Genomic DNA, 17,611 nt, shown 5'->3' with positions numbered 1-17,611 from the left:
AAAAAAAAAACCAAAAGGAGGCAGAGACGTCATCGCTGATTAGGATGGTGGGAACCTTTGAACCACAAGGCGATCAGAAATATTTTATGCAAAATTCTGAGGGAGCTTAACTGCCGATAAGGATCCGAACAAAACAGTAGCCCCATACCCACTCATTACTTATAGACGTGGTAAAAAATCTCCAACATCGCCTAGTACATAGCCACTTCAAGGAATTCCCGCATCCATCAACATGGCTTCCCATCAAGCCAGTGCGAATCTTCAAGTGTGGGTCCTGCAAAGCTTGCAAATACATTGCAAAAGGAGGCACCTTCATCAGTGCCACCGCTGGACAGACATATAGAAACAGGGAATTTGCAAATTGTAAGACCAAGGGGGTCATTTACATGGCCACATGCCCTGCCAAGAGAACTATGTGGCAAAAACAATACGGGAATTCCGAAGGAGAATCCTGGACCAAATTGGCAATGTATGGGGGACTGAAGATACATGCGGTAGATTCATGCAAACAATCAATAGGAAATCATTCCATGCCATCGAAGTGATACGACCCTCTAGTAGAGGAGGCAATCCAGATAGGTTACTACTACAGAAGGAACGCAGATGGATACATAGTCTTAAGTCATAACATCCTAATGGAATTAATGACTGTCATATAAGAACTTAGTTTAAATATTCAGCATTCATATACCATAGGGGAGGGAGAGAACCTTTTTAAAAAAACACAAACAAAACATATGTTTCTGGCTATTAAGATTTACACCATAAGTCTGTCTGAATAACCTGTGTCGATGTCGTGCAAGCACAAGACCATTATAGATCAATAGTATGGGATTTTTTTGAAGCTTTTTATAAATTTAATATTGAAGTACAAAAATCCCATGCGTATTTATTCAGTGAAAAAATCTGTGATAGTTTTCCCAGGGGAAACTACTCAACCATAAAAACAGTGAATAATTTAAGGAATGACTTTGCAATTAATTTCAATTCATCTGATCACTACATAACAATCTAGAGTTAATGCAAATTGGCACTATAAAAACTGAAGCAGCAAACTTTGTCTCAGTCTCAAAACTGTGTGTCTGAACTGCCAGAAGCTGGGTGGTAACGTAGAGAAGTGGATGATGCGGATTCGTCAGTATCATACACTTCTATTCACAACGCCCAGCTAGTAAAAGTAGTAAACACGCCCCGATGTACGCACATAATACACGCCCAGTTGTACTTTTACTGTAAACACGCCCAGTTGTACTTTTGCAAGCCTCATTTGCATAAATACAAAAATGGTCATAACTTGGCCAAAAATGGTAGTTTTAAAAAAAACAAAAAAACTTTACTCTTATCTACATTGCAGCGCCGATCTGCTGCAATAGGAGATAGGGGTTGCAAAATCTGGTGACAGAGCCTCTTTAAGCAGTGCAGATTTTACATGCATTTTATAAGCCAAAACCAGAATTGGATCCTGGAGGAGAACAGACTTATAAGGCCTTTTAATATTTTTTTTAATGTTTCGTTTCCATTCTTGGTTTTGGCTTAAAAAAAAAAATACATGCAAAAATCAGCAGCAAATCTGCACTGTATGAACAAGGCCTAAGGCTGGATTCACATGTGGCAGATTTTGCTTAAGAAATTTCTGCGCCTGAAAATTGGTTCCATTCATCTGAATGAACCTTGAAGAAATCCACGTGCTTGCTGCAGAAACAACTCCATTCAGATGAAAGCAACGGATTTTCAATTGCAGAAATATCTGCAACAAAACCTGCTGTATGTGACTGAAGCCCTATTTCCAGTGTCATGTCAGAAATGTGAGGCAATTCTGATGAGATTTTATTTTTAGGTCATATCGCCCAGCCCCATGTCTTGGAAAGTTTTATCGTTTATTTAGCAAGAGAAAAAAAAAATACGAAATAGAGATCATAATTGAAATCCATCCATAAAGTTGAAAGAAAATGTAGATTTATTTATTTATATAGGTAATCAATATCAGATCGCTGGTTGTAGGGGCCGCTGCTCTCGAGTGAGTGCTGCGGCCTTTTCATTGCTTAGCAGGCACAGTTCTGTACATGTGGAAGAGGCTGTAACTGGTAAAGTCCCGATTTAAAGAGGCTCTGTCACCAGATTATAAATGCTCTATCCCCTACATAATCTGATCGGTGCTGTAATTTTAGATAACAGCAGTGGTTTTTATTTTGAAAAATGATCATATTTGAGCAAGTTATGTACAATTTTAGATTTATGCTAATTAGTTTCTTAATAGACAACTGGGCGTGTTTTTACTTTTTACCGACTGGGCGTTATACAGAGAAGTGTATGACGCTGACCAATCAGTGTCCTACACTTCTCATTGTTCCAGCCCAGCTTCTTTCACTGGGCTGGAACAAAACCACTGTTATCTACATTACAGTGCCTATCAGATTATGTAGGAGATAGGACACTTATAATCTGGTGACAGAGCCTCTTTAAAGAGACTCTGTCACCACATTGTTCCAGCCCAGCTTCTTTCACTGCACAATCTCACTGTGCTGTGGATCATGCTGGGCTGGAACAATGAGAAGTGTATGACGCTGATTAGTCACTGATTGGTCAGCGTCATACACTCCTCTGTACAACACCCAGTTGGTCAAAAGGAAAAACACGCCCAGTTGGTCATTAAGAAACTCATTAGCATAAATCTAAACTAGCTCATAACTTGCTCAAAAATGAAAGTTTTTCAAAATAAAAACCACTGTTCTCTACATTACAGTGCCGATCACATCATGTAGGAGATTGTCACCAGATTATAAGTGCCCTGAGTCTCTAAGTCAATGGGACTGAGCTGCAGTACCAGGCACAGTCACTACCAAATGTGCAGAGCGGTGCCTAATAAAGCAATGCTCACCAAAGCGCAGTGGCTCTTCAATCAGCTGATCGGAGAGGGCACCTGAAGTTACACCTCACAACCATCTGATATTGATGACCTATCCTAAGGATAGGTTATCAATATCAAAGTTCCATAAAATCCCTTTCACTTAAATCCAACTGCTTAGTTTATAAATCAATAAATAGTAAGTATTGCAGTCCTACCAAAACACAATCGTTCCTGGGGCTTTCATTCTACTAACAAAGTTTTTTTCATCATCACCAAAATGACGGCTCTGTATGACGGATTTCATAGGAAGCATTGCTTCTAGGGAAGGATAGCTCCATACACAAGACAGCACACAGGGCCGTCCGGATCCACACTAGGGAGCCCTATAGTCTCTATGCACTGCCGTGCACACGGCTTTGAACTCTGTTTAAAACCCTGTTATTATAAACCTCTTAAAGAATAGTAAAAATAGAATTTCCTCTAGCAGATTATTTCTTCTTGAAGCGCTGATTCTCCTTATTTTGTCGTGCTTTACATGTAAAGATGCCATTTTCTCTCAGTGGCGTTAAGACAAAAAAAAAACATCTGCCCAATGACAAGAAGTCTCAAAGCCGTTACGTCTGTCAGTCTCAGGTGCATGATCTGCCTAAACATTCAGGTTTCTTATTATGAGACGTACACTCCAGCTGCGAGAGGCCTAAAAGACTTCTGTCCTAGGAAGACAAATGGACTAGAATACAAAGAAGGGGGACAATAACTCTGCTGGACAAATACGAGAGGGTGGGCATTCATGCCAGTAAAGAGCGGATTACAAAAGATTATAATATTATTTTGCCTGTGTGATTTTCTATATTTAATGTGCATTAGTTGTAGGTTACCCAGTCTCTGTACTAAATAACATACACTATGTAAAAGAGAACGGTTTACTATGTACTGCATTGTTTTCTACAAATAAAACATTTGTATCGGACAAGATAAATGCTTAAAAAAACAAAAACACACAACTGAAAAAGTAGCATTTTCACTACAATAAAAATAATCAAAATACTAACTAAAAGTTTTAAGACCTAACTGCTTTCCTTTGTGAGAAAACAAATATTTTTCAGCTGCAAAATTGTATAAAAACCTAGCCTCATATGGCGCCCAGAAATTTTTTTTAAAAAAAACCACCACTTCCTTTAGGGTGCATTATAAAAAGTGCTAAGCACATAGACAATCTGATATTCTTATAATAAGTAAGAGTTAAAATGAATGATTACAGGCGAAGCTTACCTCTTCATAAGCGTAAGAGTGATATTCCCTCTGGGGCTACAATTTCATGCACGCACTGAAAAGTGCAATCAGGCAATGGCGAGACAGCAATAATCTTTGCTAAACCCACACCCAGGAGAAGAAAAAAAAAAAAAAAGCCATTCCCTCCCTGAACAATAGGTCACCCACATTGCAAAAAGCCTTCTCAAGCAAATATTTTATTAAGCCACCTCCGGTACAGACACTTCCTATTTTTTCCTCTTTGTAGCACACATTTATTTGAAATGTGTGCACTCAAAAAAACAAAAACAAAATAATTTCTCAAAATGGGTATAAAACAATAATATAGAAGTAAAGGTAGATAACAGAGCTGGATTTACAGCAACCCTCCAGTTCTGATATCAGTTAGATGCCTTAGTGGAGGTCCAGGAGCCAGACCTCCACCGATTCCGTGAAGAAAAGGGTAAACATAGAAAATGGTAGCAAATAGTGGCACCAAGAAAAGCAAAGGCCTTATTCACACGAACGTTGAATACATCCGGGTGACGGCCGTTAAAACAACAGGCGTCACACGGACCTATGCAATTCAGTGGGGCCATTCAAACATGGTGTTTTTCACGCAGCGTGTTTCCGTTGCGTGAACCTCACTGCATGTCCTATTCTTGTGCGTATTTTGCGCATCACACACCCATTGAAGTCGATGGGTGCGTGAAAATCACGGACGGCACACATTTCACATGCGGTCTGATTCACGCACATATTCATAAGAAATTAGAGAGAAAAAAAAATTAAAAAAATAAAGAAATGTGTACATAATACAACTAATGCCACTAGGAACACACACGGAACGGCAACGCATGACAAACGTGTCAGTTTTTTGCGGACACGTTCGTCTGAATAAGGCCTTAAACATTAAACAGCAAAGCAAGGTAAATCTTAAAGTACAAATCAACCTCCAGAAACTTTTTTTTCTCCCTTTTTTACCACACAATGTGATGAGGAACTTTGAAGACCAGTTGTATCGTAATTTACCTCCCTAAACATTGGTGCAGGCTAAAAACGAAACCAAGTAATAAGAAGTGATTTGACAAGTTGTTGCTGACATTTCAATCGCTAGGAGTGTCATTGTCACTCAGTGACGGCTCTGGAGATCCATGCACAAGGCAGCCATGTCACTACATGCAGCATTTACAATTACCGATTGTGCCGCTAGTAACCTCTATGGGGGCACGATTAGTGGTGTATACAACCTGCTAGTAGAAAGGTGCAGGATTGTCTGCAGGTACTACAAAATACTAACACTAGGATGTATATTGTGCCTAGGCAAGATACTCAAATGAGTGATCGAAAAGAAGGATTACAAGCAAACAATGAAAAACCAGGACACTTGGCATTCTTGGCAAAGGAGACTCCATAGTGAAGCACTTTTCCTTTCCTCTCCAAAGCACAGAAAGAAAATGGAGGGAAAAAAAATAATTGTAAATACTGGGAAGGGAACCCAGCGATGGTAGATAAAACTCCCTTACGCCTAATTTATACGAACGTGTACGTTTTGTGCGCGTAAAAAACGCTGCATTTTGCGCGTGTTGCAGTTCAGTGTGTCATCAGTGTTTGGTGCGTGCCTGCGTTATTTTTGCGCATATGGCATCCTTATGTCAAATGGTTTTGACGTATGCAAAATGAAACAGAGGTGGTTTTCTTTTTCCCATCATTCCTTGAGCAACTGTTGCGCGAATCACAAACAGCACACGGTTATGCATCCATGTGATGTCCGTGATTTTCACGCACCCTTTGACTTCAATGGGTGCGTGATGCGCAAAAAACACTCAAGTATAGGACATGCAGTAAGTTTCACGCAGCAGACACACGCTGCGTGAAAAACACGGAATGTCTGAATGGCCCCATTGACTTCCATAGGTCCGTGCGACGTGCGTGATTTTCACGCGCGTATCATGGACGTGAAATACACTCGTGTAAATAAGGCCTTAGTTTAATGCAGTTTTTGGCCAAGGCCAGAAGTGGATCCCAAAGGAAAGAAAGGTATAATGAAAAAACTGATACATCGCCTTTCTTTTATGTCCATTCCTGTGTATGGCTAAAAAAAAAAACGGAGCCCAAAAACTGCACATATGATCCTGGCCTCGCGGTATGTTCACATTTCTCCACTGTGGTTTTTGCATAAAGAGGAGAAGCAGAAGAGTAATTTGACATCAAAATGATTGGAATTTATAAGTCGTCCAATCATACAAAAGTGTTTATAGTGCTTGGGGTGTCCCTCAGTGCCAACTATATTATAAACCAGAGTACTAACATGCATTAGGGTTCATGCACAGGCGTATTATGGCTCTGTTCAACCTACAGAACCCATGGAAATCTATATGTCATACTGTACCACTATATGCCTCAGATATAAACATAGACATGTTTTATCAAAAGCCGTATTATAGAGCGCCATACAGTGGCACACGGAGCGCCTATGCCTCTATAGTACAGAGCGACTCTGTATGCCTCAGTACAGATTTCATGCGCACAGCTCTGCCATGTCCATGCCGCTTTATTACCAGGGCTTTTCTGTTTATTTCTTTCTTTCTTTAGTTGTGATGGTCGTGTGGCTCGCTGCTGAGCCACTACACAACTTCCCTCTCTTTTCATTCCGAGATAAGGCAGTGTGTGTAAAGCAGCCTCAGGCCGATAGGACAGCGTCATAGGCTGTGAGGTAGCTCCACCATAGGAGAATCGCTGGCATTGATGCCCTCTTGGCTAGCCAGCGAATCATTAGCATTATTGGCACGGAAGCATCCAGGGGACATATTTCAGGAACTGGGGGGACCTAGAAAAAAAAAAACCCAAAAGCACCGCTGGAGTCCAGGAGGCAGCGGTAGTAAGGACATACTGATGGTTAGCTTTTAAGCTTCATTCAGACAGCAGTATTTTGGTCCGTATGTTGCAAAAGTGTTTGATAGAAAACCAGGAATCCATAACAGGAGAGGTACAATTCAGTTTTTATTTTCTTTAAATTTGGTTTATGTTCTTTTCACACAGGGTTTTTTGGCGCAGATTTTGATGTGGGAACCGTGTCTGAATCCTTGCCAAAAGACAGCCTCAATGGGAGGCAGAAAAAACCTGTGGTGCTGGTTTGACCATTTTTTTGCCCACGGTCCTTGCATTACATTCAACTGCTGTGGGCATAAAACACTGGAAGCTCACACAGGAGTTTTTTGAAGGCAGAAAAAAAAAAAATCTTTTGAACTCCCCCTTAGGAGTTTTTTGACACAGTAACAGTGTCGAAAAAGAAGGGACATGCCCTATCTTCGGGCGTTTACGACTCTGACCTCCCATTGACATCAATGGGAGGCAGAGAAAGCATATCAGCCAGGTTCACACAGAGTTTTTTGCAGGCGGAACATCTGCCTCAAAATTCCATTTGGGCGCCGTGGGCAAAAAACCGCTGCGAAATACGCTCTCTCCGCCTCCCATTGATGTCAATGGGAGGTCAGAGGTGTAAACGCCCGGAGAGGGCATGTACCTTCTTTCTCCTGCGAGATGGTTTTTCCGCTCGCGGGAAAAAAATGCCTCCGCCTCCCATTGAAATCAATGAGACACATTTTCGGCCATTTTTTGGCACTTTTTCCACGTCAAAAAAAACTGTGTGAACTCCCCCTTAGGCTTCCAAATACTGATGCAAAAGCTGCCTTAAAAGGCTGGGTTCACATGGTGCGTTTTTGTTGCATTTTTAGCATGCGTTTCTATTTTTGTTGATGAACTCCCATCGAGGGACATTGGAGTTGATCTACCAAAATAAATAAAACGCATGCTTAAAACTAACCATGTGAACAAACACTGCGGTTCAAATTAGGACTTAAACGGTTCTAAAAATGTAGTAAAACCATCTTCAATAATGTCACACAGGAACTAATTTCTAATAACATAGACATTAAAGGCATGATAAAACCGTATGCAACACCGTTCAGTTGTGCTGTTTTTACGTGTCCCTTTCCTGCTGGGTTTGGCCCCATTAGAATAAATAAATAAATTATAAAGTAAGAACATAGATGAAAACATCAGGGATAACAGATAGGGACCAGTACACAACTCCGGAGACTTCGTAGTGTACAGTATATGTGGTGAAGCTCATCAATGCCGGATTAAATCATTAAAGTGACCTAGGACGTCTGGAATGGCTGATAACATGTCAAGCTGATTCAAGATAAAGCAGATTGTAAAGCATGTAAACAAACAGTGGCTTTTAACTGCCTTAACCCCTTAGTGACCAGCCCATTTTAGGCCCTAATGACCAAGCTATTTTATTCGTTTTTTCTATAGTCGCATTCAAAGAGCTATAACGTTTTTATTTTTTCGTCTACATAGCTGTATGAGGACTTTTTTTTTGCGGGATTAGTTGTACTTTTTAATAGCACCATTTTTGGGTACATATCATTTTTAGATTAACTTTTATTAACCCTTTTGGGGGGGGGGATTATAAAAAAAACCTGAAATTCCGCCATTGTTCTATGCGTTTTTAAATTGGCGCCGTTCACTATGCGACGTAAATAACATGTTACCTTTATTCTATGGGTCGGTACGATTACGGCGATACCACATATGTAGAGGTTTTTTTATGTTTTACGACTTTTGCACAATAAAAACACTTGAACTAAAATTATTTGCTTTTGCATCGTCGCTTTCCAAGAGCCGTAAATTTTTTATTTTTCCATCAATGTAGTGATTTTTTGGGCTTGTTTTCTGCGGGACAAGACGTAGTTTTGAATGGTACTGTTTTGGGGAGCATGGGACTTATTGATTCATTTTTATTATGACTTTTTTGGGGGGCAATGGAAAAAAAAATGCAATTTCGCCATGTTTTTTTTTTACGGTGTTCACTTTGCGGTTTAAATTACATATTAACTTTATTAATGGAGTCATTACGGTCGCGGCGATACCACATATGTGTACTTTTTTTTTTTTTACACTTTTACTAAATAAAACCACTTTTTATGGAAAAAAATGGATTTATTTTTTTACTGTACTTTTTATTAATAATCTTTATTTCACTTTGATGTCTTATTTTATTAGTCCCACTAGGGGACTTTACTGTGCGATGTTCCGATCGCTGCTATAATGCTCTGGTATACTTCGTATACCAGAGCATTATTGCCTGTCAGTGTAAATCTGACAGGCAATCTGTTAGGACGTGCCTCCGGCGCGTCCAAACAGGAATATGTCCAGGGCAGACCTAGGGGCTTTTATCAAGCCCCCGGCTGCCATGACACCCCATCGGAGACCCGCGATTTCATTCGCGGGCCGCCGATGGGTGACAGAGGGAGCGCACTCCCTCTGTAAACAAAGTTAAATGCCGCGGTCGCTATTGACGGCGGCATTTAACGGGTTAAACGGCCGCAATCGAAGTAAACTTCGATCGCGGGCGTTGGAGCAGGAGCTCAGCTGTCATCAGACAGCAGAGCCCCGGCTCCAGCCTGCACGGGAGACCCATGCAGGACTTAGACTAGGCGAACGTGAAAAGGCGTCAGCCTAGCCTAAAGCCCATTAGTGACCGACGTAAAAAGGCGTATTAGTGGTCACTAAGGGGTTAAAGCTTCTCCGACACCTAAACATTTCCGAATGTAAATAAGGTCTAGAAAAAACAGCACATGAATTTATATCATTAATAGTGGAGGGGATTTACTAAGCAAAATGCGCCAGAACTCTGTTCCAAACTACACCACAAAAATGGAGGCAAATTTATTATACGTTTTAAGCTTTGCTCACATCTCGCTATTTTAATACGTTCGGCGTATGCATGGATAAAGATCCCAGCGCATAAACCAAATGTATCCACAGGACCGATGCACCCAGAGTATGCTAAAACCAAGTCCTTTTGGCACGCGTCGGCAAACCTTTTTTTTATTTCACTGTATAAAAAAAAAACAAGTGTCTACAAAAGCGGTTGTGCATGGCAATGAGGAGAGATAAGATGCGCCAAATTTGTTAAAGAATTGTGACTATTTATTTTTCTACAAATATCGGTGTAAATGTATGCTAGCGAACGGGCTATCGTGCCACGTTTTTATAAATTTGTCACAACTTGCACCATGACCTGTGGCTCGTAAATACAGATACCCTACAACATTAGGCCTTATTCACACGAGCGTATTATACGTCCGTGTTCTGTCTTTTTAAAAAAAACAAAAAAAACGGACAGCACACTGACCTATGCAATTCAATACAGCTATTCACACATCCGTGGTTTTTCACGTAGCGTGTGTCCGTTGCGTGAAACTCACAGCATGTCATATTTTGGTCAGTTTCAACAGACCACGTGGCCCATTGTAATGAATGGCTGTGTGAAAGACACGGACGACGTCAAATGTGCTGTCCGTGTTTTACTTTGCATCTGCCACACCCAATATGGTTTCCCATTGCCCCTGGATTTGAACACCCTCCACCCCCAGTATGAAATGCCTCATAGAAGCTCACAAGCTCCATAGTGTTCATATATCCACCACAGCCACAAACTTATTTTACTGTAAAACAAGTCCTATTAGATGTGAATAGGTAATGCACATGGTATGAAGACTTGAAAAATGATGGCAACATGAAGAAAGCTTACAATGTATGTCCCCCATGTGTTCGGATGCGGTTCCTCCCACAAAAACGTAACAGGCTTCCCACAAGACTGACCTGTATGAGAGAGCTTGAAATAAAGAGATTTGTTTGGAAGCCTCATAGGAGTCAAAGTGACTGCGTACTCTGTATGACACAGAGGGACGTGTAAGGGTCCAATTTGGTGGTTTTCTATGCGGTTAGGTTTTTTTACCCAACAAAAATCACATTAAATCATGGTAAAGACATGCGATTTTCCCTTGTGGGTCTAACCGCACCTCAGCTGTAATGTGTGAATGAACCCTTAGTGATATAAAATAAACAGTATTATACCCAAACTGTGAATACACAAATTACCCAATAGTTTTCATGCACGTATGATGTAACCTGCAGACAATATAACAAAACTAGCCGTCACCTATCAATGATCATCCATTAAACCTGTAGAGTGCTGCGTACACGGAGAGCGTTCTACAAATAAACATACAGACTGAAAGTGTCAGTGTGAGCGGGGATACACAAATAACATTCCCCAAAGCCAACACATGGCTCAAAGGGCTGCATTGTTTGAAAAATGTTCCTGCCACGGAGAATCTTATTCAGCGATTCTCCTTCAAAAGGGCACCAGCTTTTGTTGGAGATAATTCCAACATTACTAGATAGGAGGGGACTGTGCACTCAAACAGGGATGCAATGCAACAAAAAGTGCTGTAGTAAGAGGCAGCCGATGGAGGTGGTCATCACCCAGCAGGCACCACAACGCATAAATGCACTTTGTATATGATCTACACTCATTTCACATCATTATAATAAACAGTTAGAACAAACCTATGCAGAACTTGACATAAAACAAATAAAGGTCAAAGGAAATAAAAAAAGGTATTTTCTTGTTTGTAAGATAAAATAAAAAAATAAAAAAAATAAAATAAAAAAAAAGCGTACACACGAGTGGGCTAGCAGTTACTTATTGTATAGATCATTAAACTGCAACAATTCATATAGGTTAAAAAAAACACAAAAAAAAACCCAAGTCAAACACAGAGAAGACTTGTGGCAGGCATTTCTAAGGAAGGTACAAGACACAATACATCTAGAAAAAATCCACTAGAGAACATGTCACCGACCTTTAAGCATCAGCAATGGGTATCTTCTCGGTTTGCCAGCTACACCCCAGGTACCAGCTGCTCTGTCAGTTAATAGGTTATCATACCTCTACCAACGCCTCCTCTCCACCTCTCTGGGATTGGATTTCTTGATGCCTCCAGGAAAGCAGAGGGGAGGAGACGATGAATTTATTCCTGAACCCTTGTGGATGATGGATAATAAGAAATCCCTTTCATATACACAAATACTCTGAAGTCTTCACACTACTTCGCCACAATTTCCAGCTATTGTCCTGCTGCTTTATTTTCCATACGATGGGAACATTTTGCAGGAATACAAAAGAGGATCTAGCGGGAGACAGTGTTATGGAGGAGTAAGGGGCGTATCAAAGTGGGGGAGGTGGCTGAGGAGGCTTTGTTTACCATGGATAACGGAGGGTTTATTTATATTGATGGAGTTCAGGCTCAGCTGTGGTCTCCAGAGAGGTAGAGGAGGGAGGTGGAGAGGCATGATATTGTGTCTTTGGATGGCACCAAGATGGATTGGTGGCAGATGACACACGATGAAGATAAGCAAACATATCAATCAGAATAATGATACATATTTACAGTATGTGTGTTAGATTCCATTCTTCCAGCCTTCGTGTTTTTAGAAACTTGCAGTAGCTTCAGCATGGAGCAAGAGAATAAGTTTCTCCTTTTTGGTTCTTAAATTAGGAATTATTTACAAGTATAAAATCTTGTTGTGGGTAACTGACAACAGCCGAGCATTATCCACATTGTGCGGTCCTGAATTGAAATACTAATAAAGGAAGGTCATGGTAAACATTAAGCATTTATCCCAAAAATCTAAAGATGACCTAGAAATACGTCCATTAAACGTTGTAGATAAATGTATCGGTGTACGGACACAATAGAAAGCCTACGAGCCCGTACTCCGATACATCGGCTTTCCGGAAAAAGCACTTCAGCTGCTTCGTTCTAGCGATTAGTGGGGGTCTCAGTGCTAGGACCCCCACCAATCCAAATTTCTGACGTGACACTATGACACATCAGAAATTTGTCAAATGTTTAGCTACACTTAAAGTGGATTTGCAGCGCGGTTTTTGAATGCGCAGCATGCCAATTTACGCTGTGGAAATGTTGCGATTTTGCTGGAGTTTGTTAAGTTTAAATGGGGAGTTAAAAGCATATAGCAAATGTACCGATGTTTGCGGCAGAACCGCTGCGATTCTGCCACAAAAATCGCAAAATCTGAAACAAAAACCACACACCTTTTTGTTTTTTTAAATCGAATAAAAAAAAATAAAAAAATAAAAAAATAAAGTGTATTCTTCCACCCCTGGGATTGTCATAGTGTTGTCTCCTTGTTTTCCTGGCTGTTCTCCGTGCATCCCGGCCTCCTGGTATGACGCTTCATCCCACGATTACCAGAGCGGTTACATGGGCTGCAGTGTCATCACAGGAGGCGGGGCTGCTTGGATACCAGAGGGACGTGTCGCTATTGCAAAGCCAGTGAAGGCAAGAAGTGGCGGTGCGGTCTTTCAGGCGGCATTTCCTGTGGATTCTAGGTCAGATACGTGGAGTACTTTTATGCGCATCACACGGTGTACTTTTATGTGTCTCAAACTTGTGGGAACATACCTATAGATGAATGGAACGGATTTTCAGTCGCAGAAAATTTCTACAACAAAATCTGCACCCTAAGGTCGTGTTCCCACGTAGGGTAAACGCTGCGGAATTTCCGCAACAGAATTCTGTGTGTAAATTCTGCAGCATTTACAGTAGCAGCAAAGCCGGAGATTTAGAAAATCTCATGCCCACGCTGCGAAAAAAAAACACAGCGTCAACGTTAATAACTTAACCTGCGGTGTGAAATTTAATTCCGCAGCAAGTCCGTTTTTGTTCATTTTCCGTTGCGGGTTTACAAAACCCGCAACAGGAAGCCAAGCGTTGCGCTTTTTGCGGCGCAATCACAGCGTTTATGCCGCAAAAGTCGCAACGCTGGAAGAAAAAAAAATTAACATACTTCCCCAGAACGCCCTCCTTCATGCAGTCCGGCCTCCTGGGATGACGTTGCATCCCATGTGACACTGCAGCCAATCACAGGCTGCAGTGTCACATGGCCTGAAACGTTATCCAGGGAGGCCGGATCGGACGTCAGAGGAAAGAGGGGGTAAGTTTGAACGGCTTTCCTCTGCAGCAGAATTAACAAAAAAAAAACAAAAAAAACACCACAATGTGCGATTTTTCGGACAGAATGTCCTGCGGGTTCCAGGTTGGACATGATGCGTGATTTTTACGCAGCATTTCCGTCTCGTGGGAACCCAGCTCAAGGGTATGTTTCCACACACAGGATACGCTGCAGATTTTCTGCAACAGAAAATCTGCAGCAGAATCTCTAGAAAACCACTGATAAATCTGCACCAAATAGTGTTGTTTCTGCTCACATAGCTGTGGAAACGCTGCGTTTTTTGCTGCGTATTTAGTGTTAAACATTGGTTATAGCAAAGTATATGTGCACCTGCTGACTTCCAGCAGGTTTTACGGTGTTTCTGCTCCGTAAACGCTGTAAAAACCGCAACAAATCTGTTGTGGAATTTCTGCTCCCCATTGAAGTCTATGGGCCAAACATGTAGCATCTCCGCACAGGACATGCAGCATAAATTGACGTGCTGCGGAATTGAAAAACGCACCGCAGAACACTTTCCGCACGACTTTTGTGCATTTTTTTTTTCCGAAGCGTGGGCGAAACTTTCTAAATCAAATTCACTTCGCGGCTACTGTAAATGCTGCAGAGTTTCCGCACAAAATTCCGTTTGCAGAAATTCCGCAGTGGGAACCCGGCCTAAAGCCTTATTCAGACGAGCGTATTTCACATCCGTGTTAAAACAACGCACATCACACGGACCAATGCAATTCAACAGGGCCATTCAGACATTGTGTTTTTCACGCAGTGTCCGCTGCGTGAAACTCACTGCATGTCCCATACTTGTGCGTTTTTTGCGCATCACGCACCCATTGAAGTCAATGGGTGCGTGAAAATCACGGACAGCACACGGACGTACATCCGTGTGCCGTATGTGATTCACGCAACAGTTGCTAAAGAAACGATGAGAAAAAGAAAACCTCCTCCTTCAGTTTATTTTGCCGACGTAAAAAACGGAACTGCAACGCAGGAAAAATACTGCGTTTTTTACGTGCGCAAAATGGACACGTTCGTGTGAATAAGGCCTAAGGGTCAATTTCAGATGTTGCAGTTGACCACGTGCGTTTTTGCCCTGATCTGTTACGCTTTTCAGTGTGGTTGTTTTGGTTTTTTTTACAGCAACTGCATAAAAACGCACCAAATCATGGTAAAAAAAACTAGTGAAATTGTCACTGTACCTCAACCACACCATCTGAAGGGACATTTCGGGTATATTCACACAGTACAGTTTATGTGAAGTTTTTTTATGCAGTTTCTAAAGCCACAAACAGGAGTGGATTCAAAAACTGCTCCAAAAAGCTGCAATGTGTGAATATATCCTAAAAATTACGAATGCTTAGAAAATGAAAGCTATATGGTTATACGCAGCATGGCCACTTTTTTGCGGAGTATTGTATTACACAAGGACAACTTATGTTTTGTTTTTAAAAGGTACCAACGATCGGGCAAACGAGCGCTTATCCAAGTGCTCAATCCGGGTAATTGCTCTGTGTTAACAGGGCAACGATCAGCCGATGAACAAGCAAACACTCGTTCATAGGCGGATCTAAGCTAGTCGGCAGCACATCTCCCTGTGTAGACGATCGCTCGTCCCCATACAGAAGCGATCATTGCGCCTTGTGGAAGGAGCGCCGATCTAAGAGCTCTCGTTGATCAGCGCTTGTTTTCACGACCTATATTGGGCCATGTAAAAGGACCCTTAGACATAACAGTATTATAAACATTTAGGCTGAATTCACACATGCAGCTTTTAATTTATTTTTTAGCAGGAGTGAATACCAAAGAAAGGGGGTGAATCAGTCTTTCCTTTAGGGTCAGTTCACACGTAGTGTAAATACTGCAGATTTTCCACGACGGATTTAGTTGCGGAAAATCCACAGCATAAAACAGTAGCAGCCAAGGGGACGAGATTTGAAAAAAAATGTCCTCCACACGCTATGTAAACGCTGAAAAACCGCTCAGTAATTGACCTGCGGTGGTTTGTTTTTTTTTAACCCGCAGTACGTCAATTGTATTTGCGTAAACGCTGCTTATTGTTGCGGGATATCTCCATTGAATTCAGGGAGCCTTCTAGCATCATAGTTATGTATGATGCTAGACGTCCCTGACTCCCCGTGGGTATATGGTTCCATACTCGTATGTTTTCAGTACGGGACAGTACTAGATAACTATGATGCTAGGAGTCCGCTCCCTGAACTGTCGGTCCGGGAAATACGGTCCCTATATCACGGACCAAACACGACTATCTGAATAAGGCTTTAGGCTATAGTCACACATAGCGGAATTGCTGTGATTTTTCAGTCCGGATTTACGGGGAGAAAGTCTGCAGCGTATTACAGTAGTCCACACCCTGCTGAAAATTTCAGTGCAGAAATTGACCTGCCAAGCAGATTTGCAGCATGCCCGTTAATGCTGCGGAATGGTTCCGTATCTGTTGCATATTTTCCCTATTAAGTTCAATGGGAAAAGTGAAAATTCACAACAAAATGCCAAATGCTGTGGTTCTTGCTGTATTCGCAGCAAAAACAAAGTAGAAAAACAAAACATTTTCGATTTAAAAAGACAGGTGAAGTGACATTGAAATGTCATCTCAGAGGACAAGCAGCCGGGGAGCAGGGACAAATCATTTCTTTTTACATCAGTGGATGAAAGTATGGCCCCCCCCCCCCCCCACGCTGTTCTCCGCATCTGTAAATCTGGCATAAACATGATTTGGTGCAGACTTTCAGATGGAACCCTTTATGGAATCTGGGTCTGATGTGCTGCAGAATTTGTCGCAGCAAATCTGACCTGTGTGAACATACCCTAAGGGTCTAAAGACACTGCGAGAAATCTCTCCTGCGGATGACTGTATGCCATAAAGTCTGACGGACGCCAAAAGAACAGAGGGCCAGTGGACACGTCCTGATGCATACACCAAATGCAGTGAGTAGACCCTAATGCTTCTCTGTGTATATCACTTCCTAATTTGTCACAGCTAGATCAGGAAATAGTAAAAAGTGGCTTCATTTGTGTAATACAACCTTGTGACATCAACTTTTGTAATGCATGAGATCTTGTGCAACTATTCAGACATTGTAGTTGAGGCACCTTGCCGAATGTTCGAGAAACGCACCGCAAAATCGGCACACGTTTTTTTTCCCAGTGAATGGACGCTGTTCCGCAGCTAGCACAGGTGAAGCTGAAAACTACAAACTGTGGTAAAACCGTGTGAGTTGTCATTCGATTCTCTGACACGCGGCAAGAACCTCAGGTCAACTACACTGGCTAAATACATCCTCAAAATACCACCATCAAGAAAGAGCAAGGTATCTATAAAATAGCATAGAGGGTTAAACCTGCCTGGAGCTAGAGCTTGGGGACCCTGTAAACCATTTTTGCAGTCCTTATGAAAACGACACACGAGTAACATCGGGAGGAGAGCATAGTTAGCGAGAGCAATATTACAAATAGCACGTCACTACAATTTTAATACAATTAAGGCCTCATTCACACGACAGGGTCCGAGTGCCGGCCGGGAAAATCGGCCGTTTTTCCCGGCCGGTTTGCATCCGATTTGCATCCGTTCCGATTCCGTTCCGGGCCGAGTTGCCGTTTTTA

The 17,611-nt window shown here is 41.7% G+C and overlaps 1 protein-coding gene across 11 annotated transcripts in view; it reads right to left on the bottom strand.

The window, feature by feature from the left end:
• Positions 1-17,611, bottom strand: part of LOC142742998 (protein 4.1-like) — a 161,229-nt gene that overhangs the window by 128,013 nt on the left and 15,605 nt on the right. For 8 of the 11 annotated variants that reach the window (XM_075853311.1, XM_075853316.1, XM_075853321.1 and 5 more), the window contains exon 1: positions 4,121-4,185. The exons of 2 other annotated variants lie outside the window; for them this stretch is intronic. In XM_075853311.1, coding sequence (XP_075709426.1) covers positions 4,121-4,128 — 8 coding nt within the window. In that variant the 5' untranslated portion in view covers positions 4,129-4,185. Of the gene's footprint in view, positions 1-4,120; positions 4,186-11,823; positions 12,185-17,611 lie in introns of those variants that run through there. One more of the 11 variants, XM_075853313.1, reaches the window with a different exon arrangement.

This window comes from Rhinoderma darwinii, chromosome 2 (genome assembly GCF_050947455.1).
Source record: "Rhinoderma darwinii isolate aRhiDar2 chromosome 2, aRhiDar2.hap1, whole genome shotgun sequence".
Taxonomy (NCBI): Eukaryota; Metazoa; Chordata; class Amphibia; order Anura; family Rhinodermatidae; genus Rhinoderma; species Rhinoderma darwinii.
Note: the sequence above shows the minus strand (reverse complement) of the source record. Positions and strands in the feature narration are given on the sequence as shown.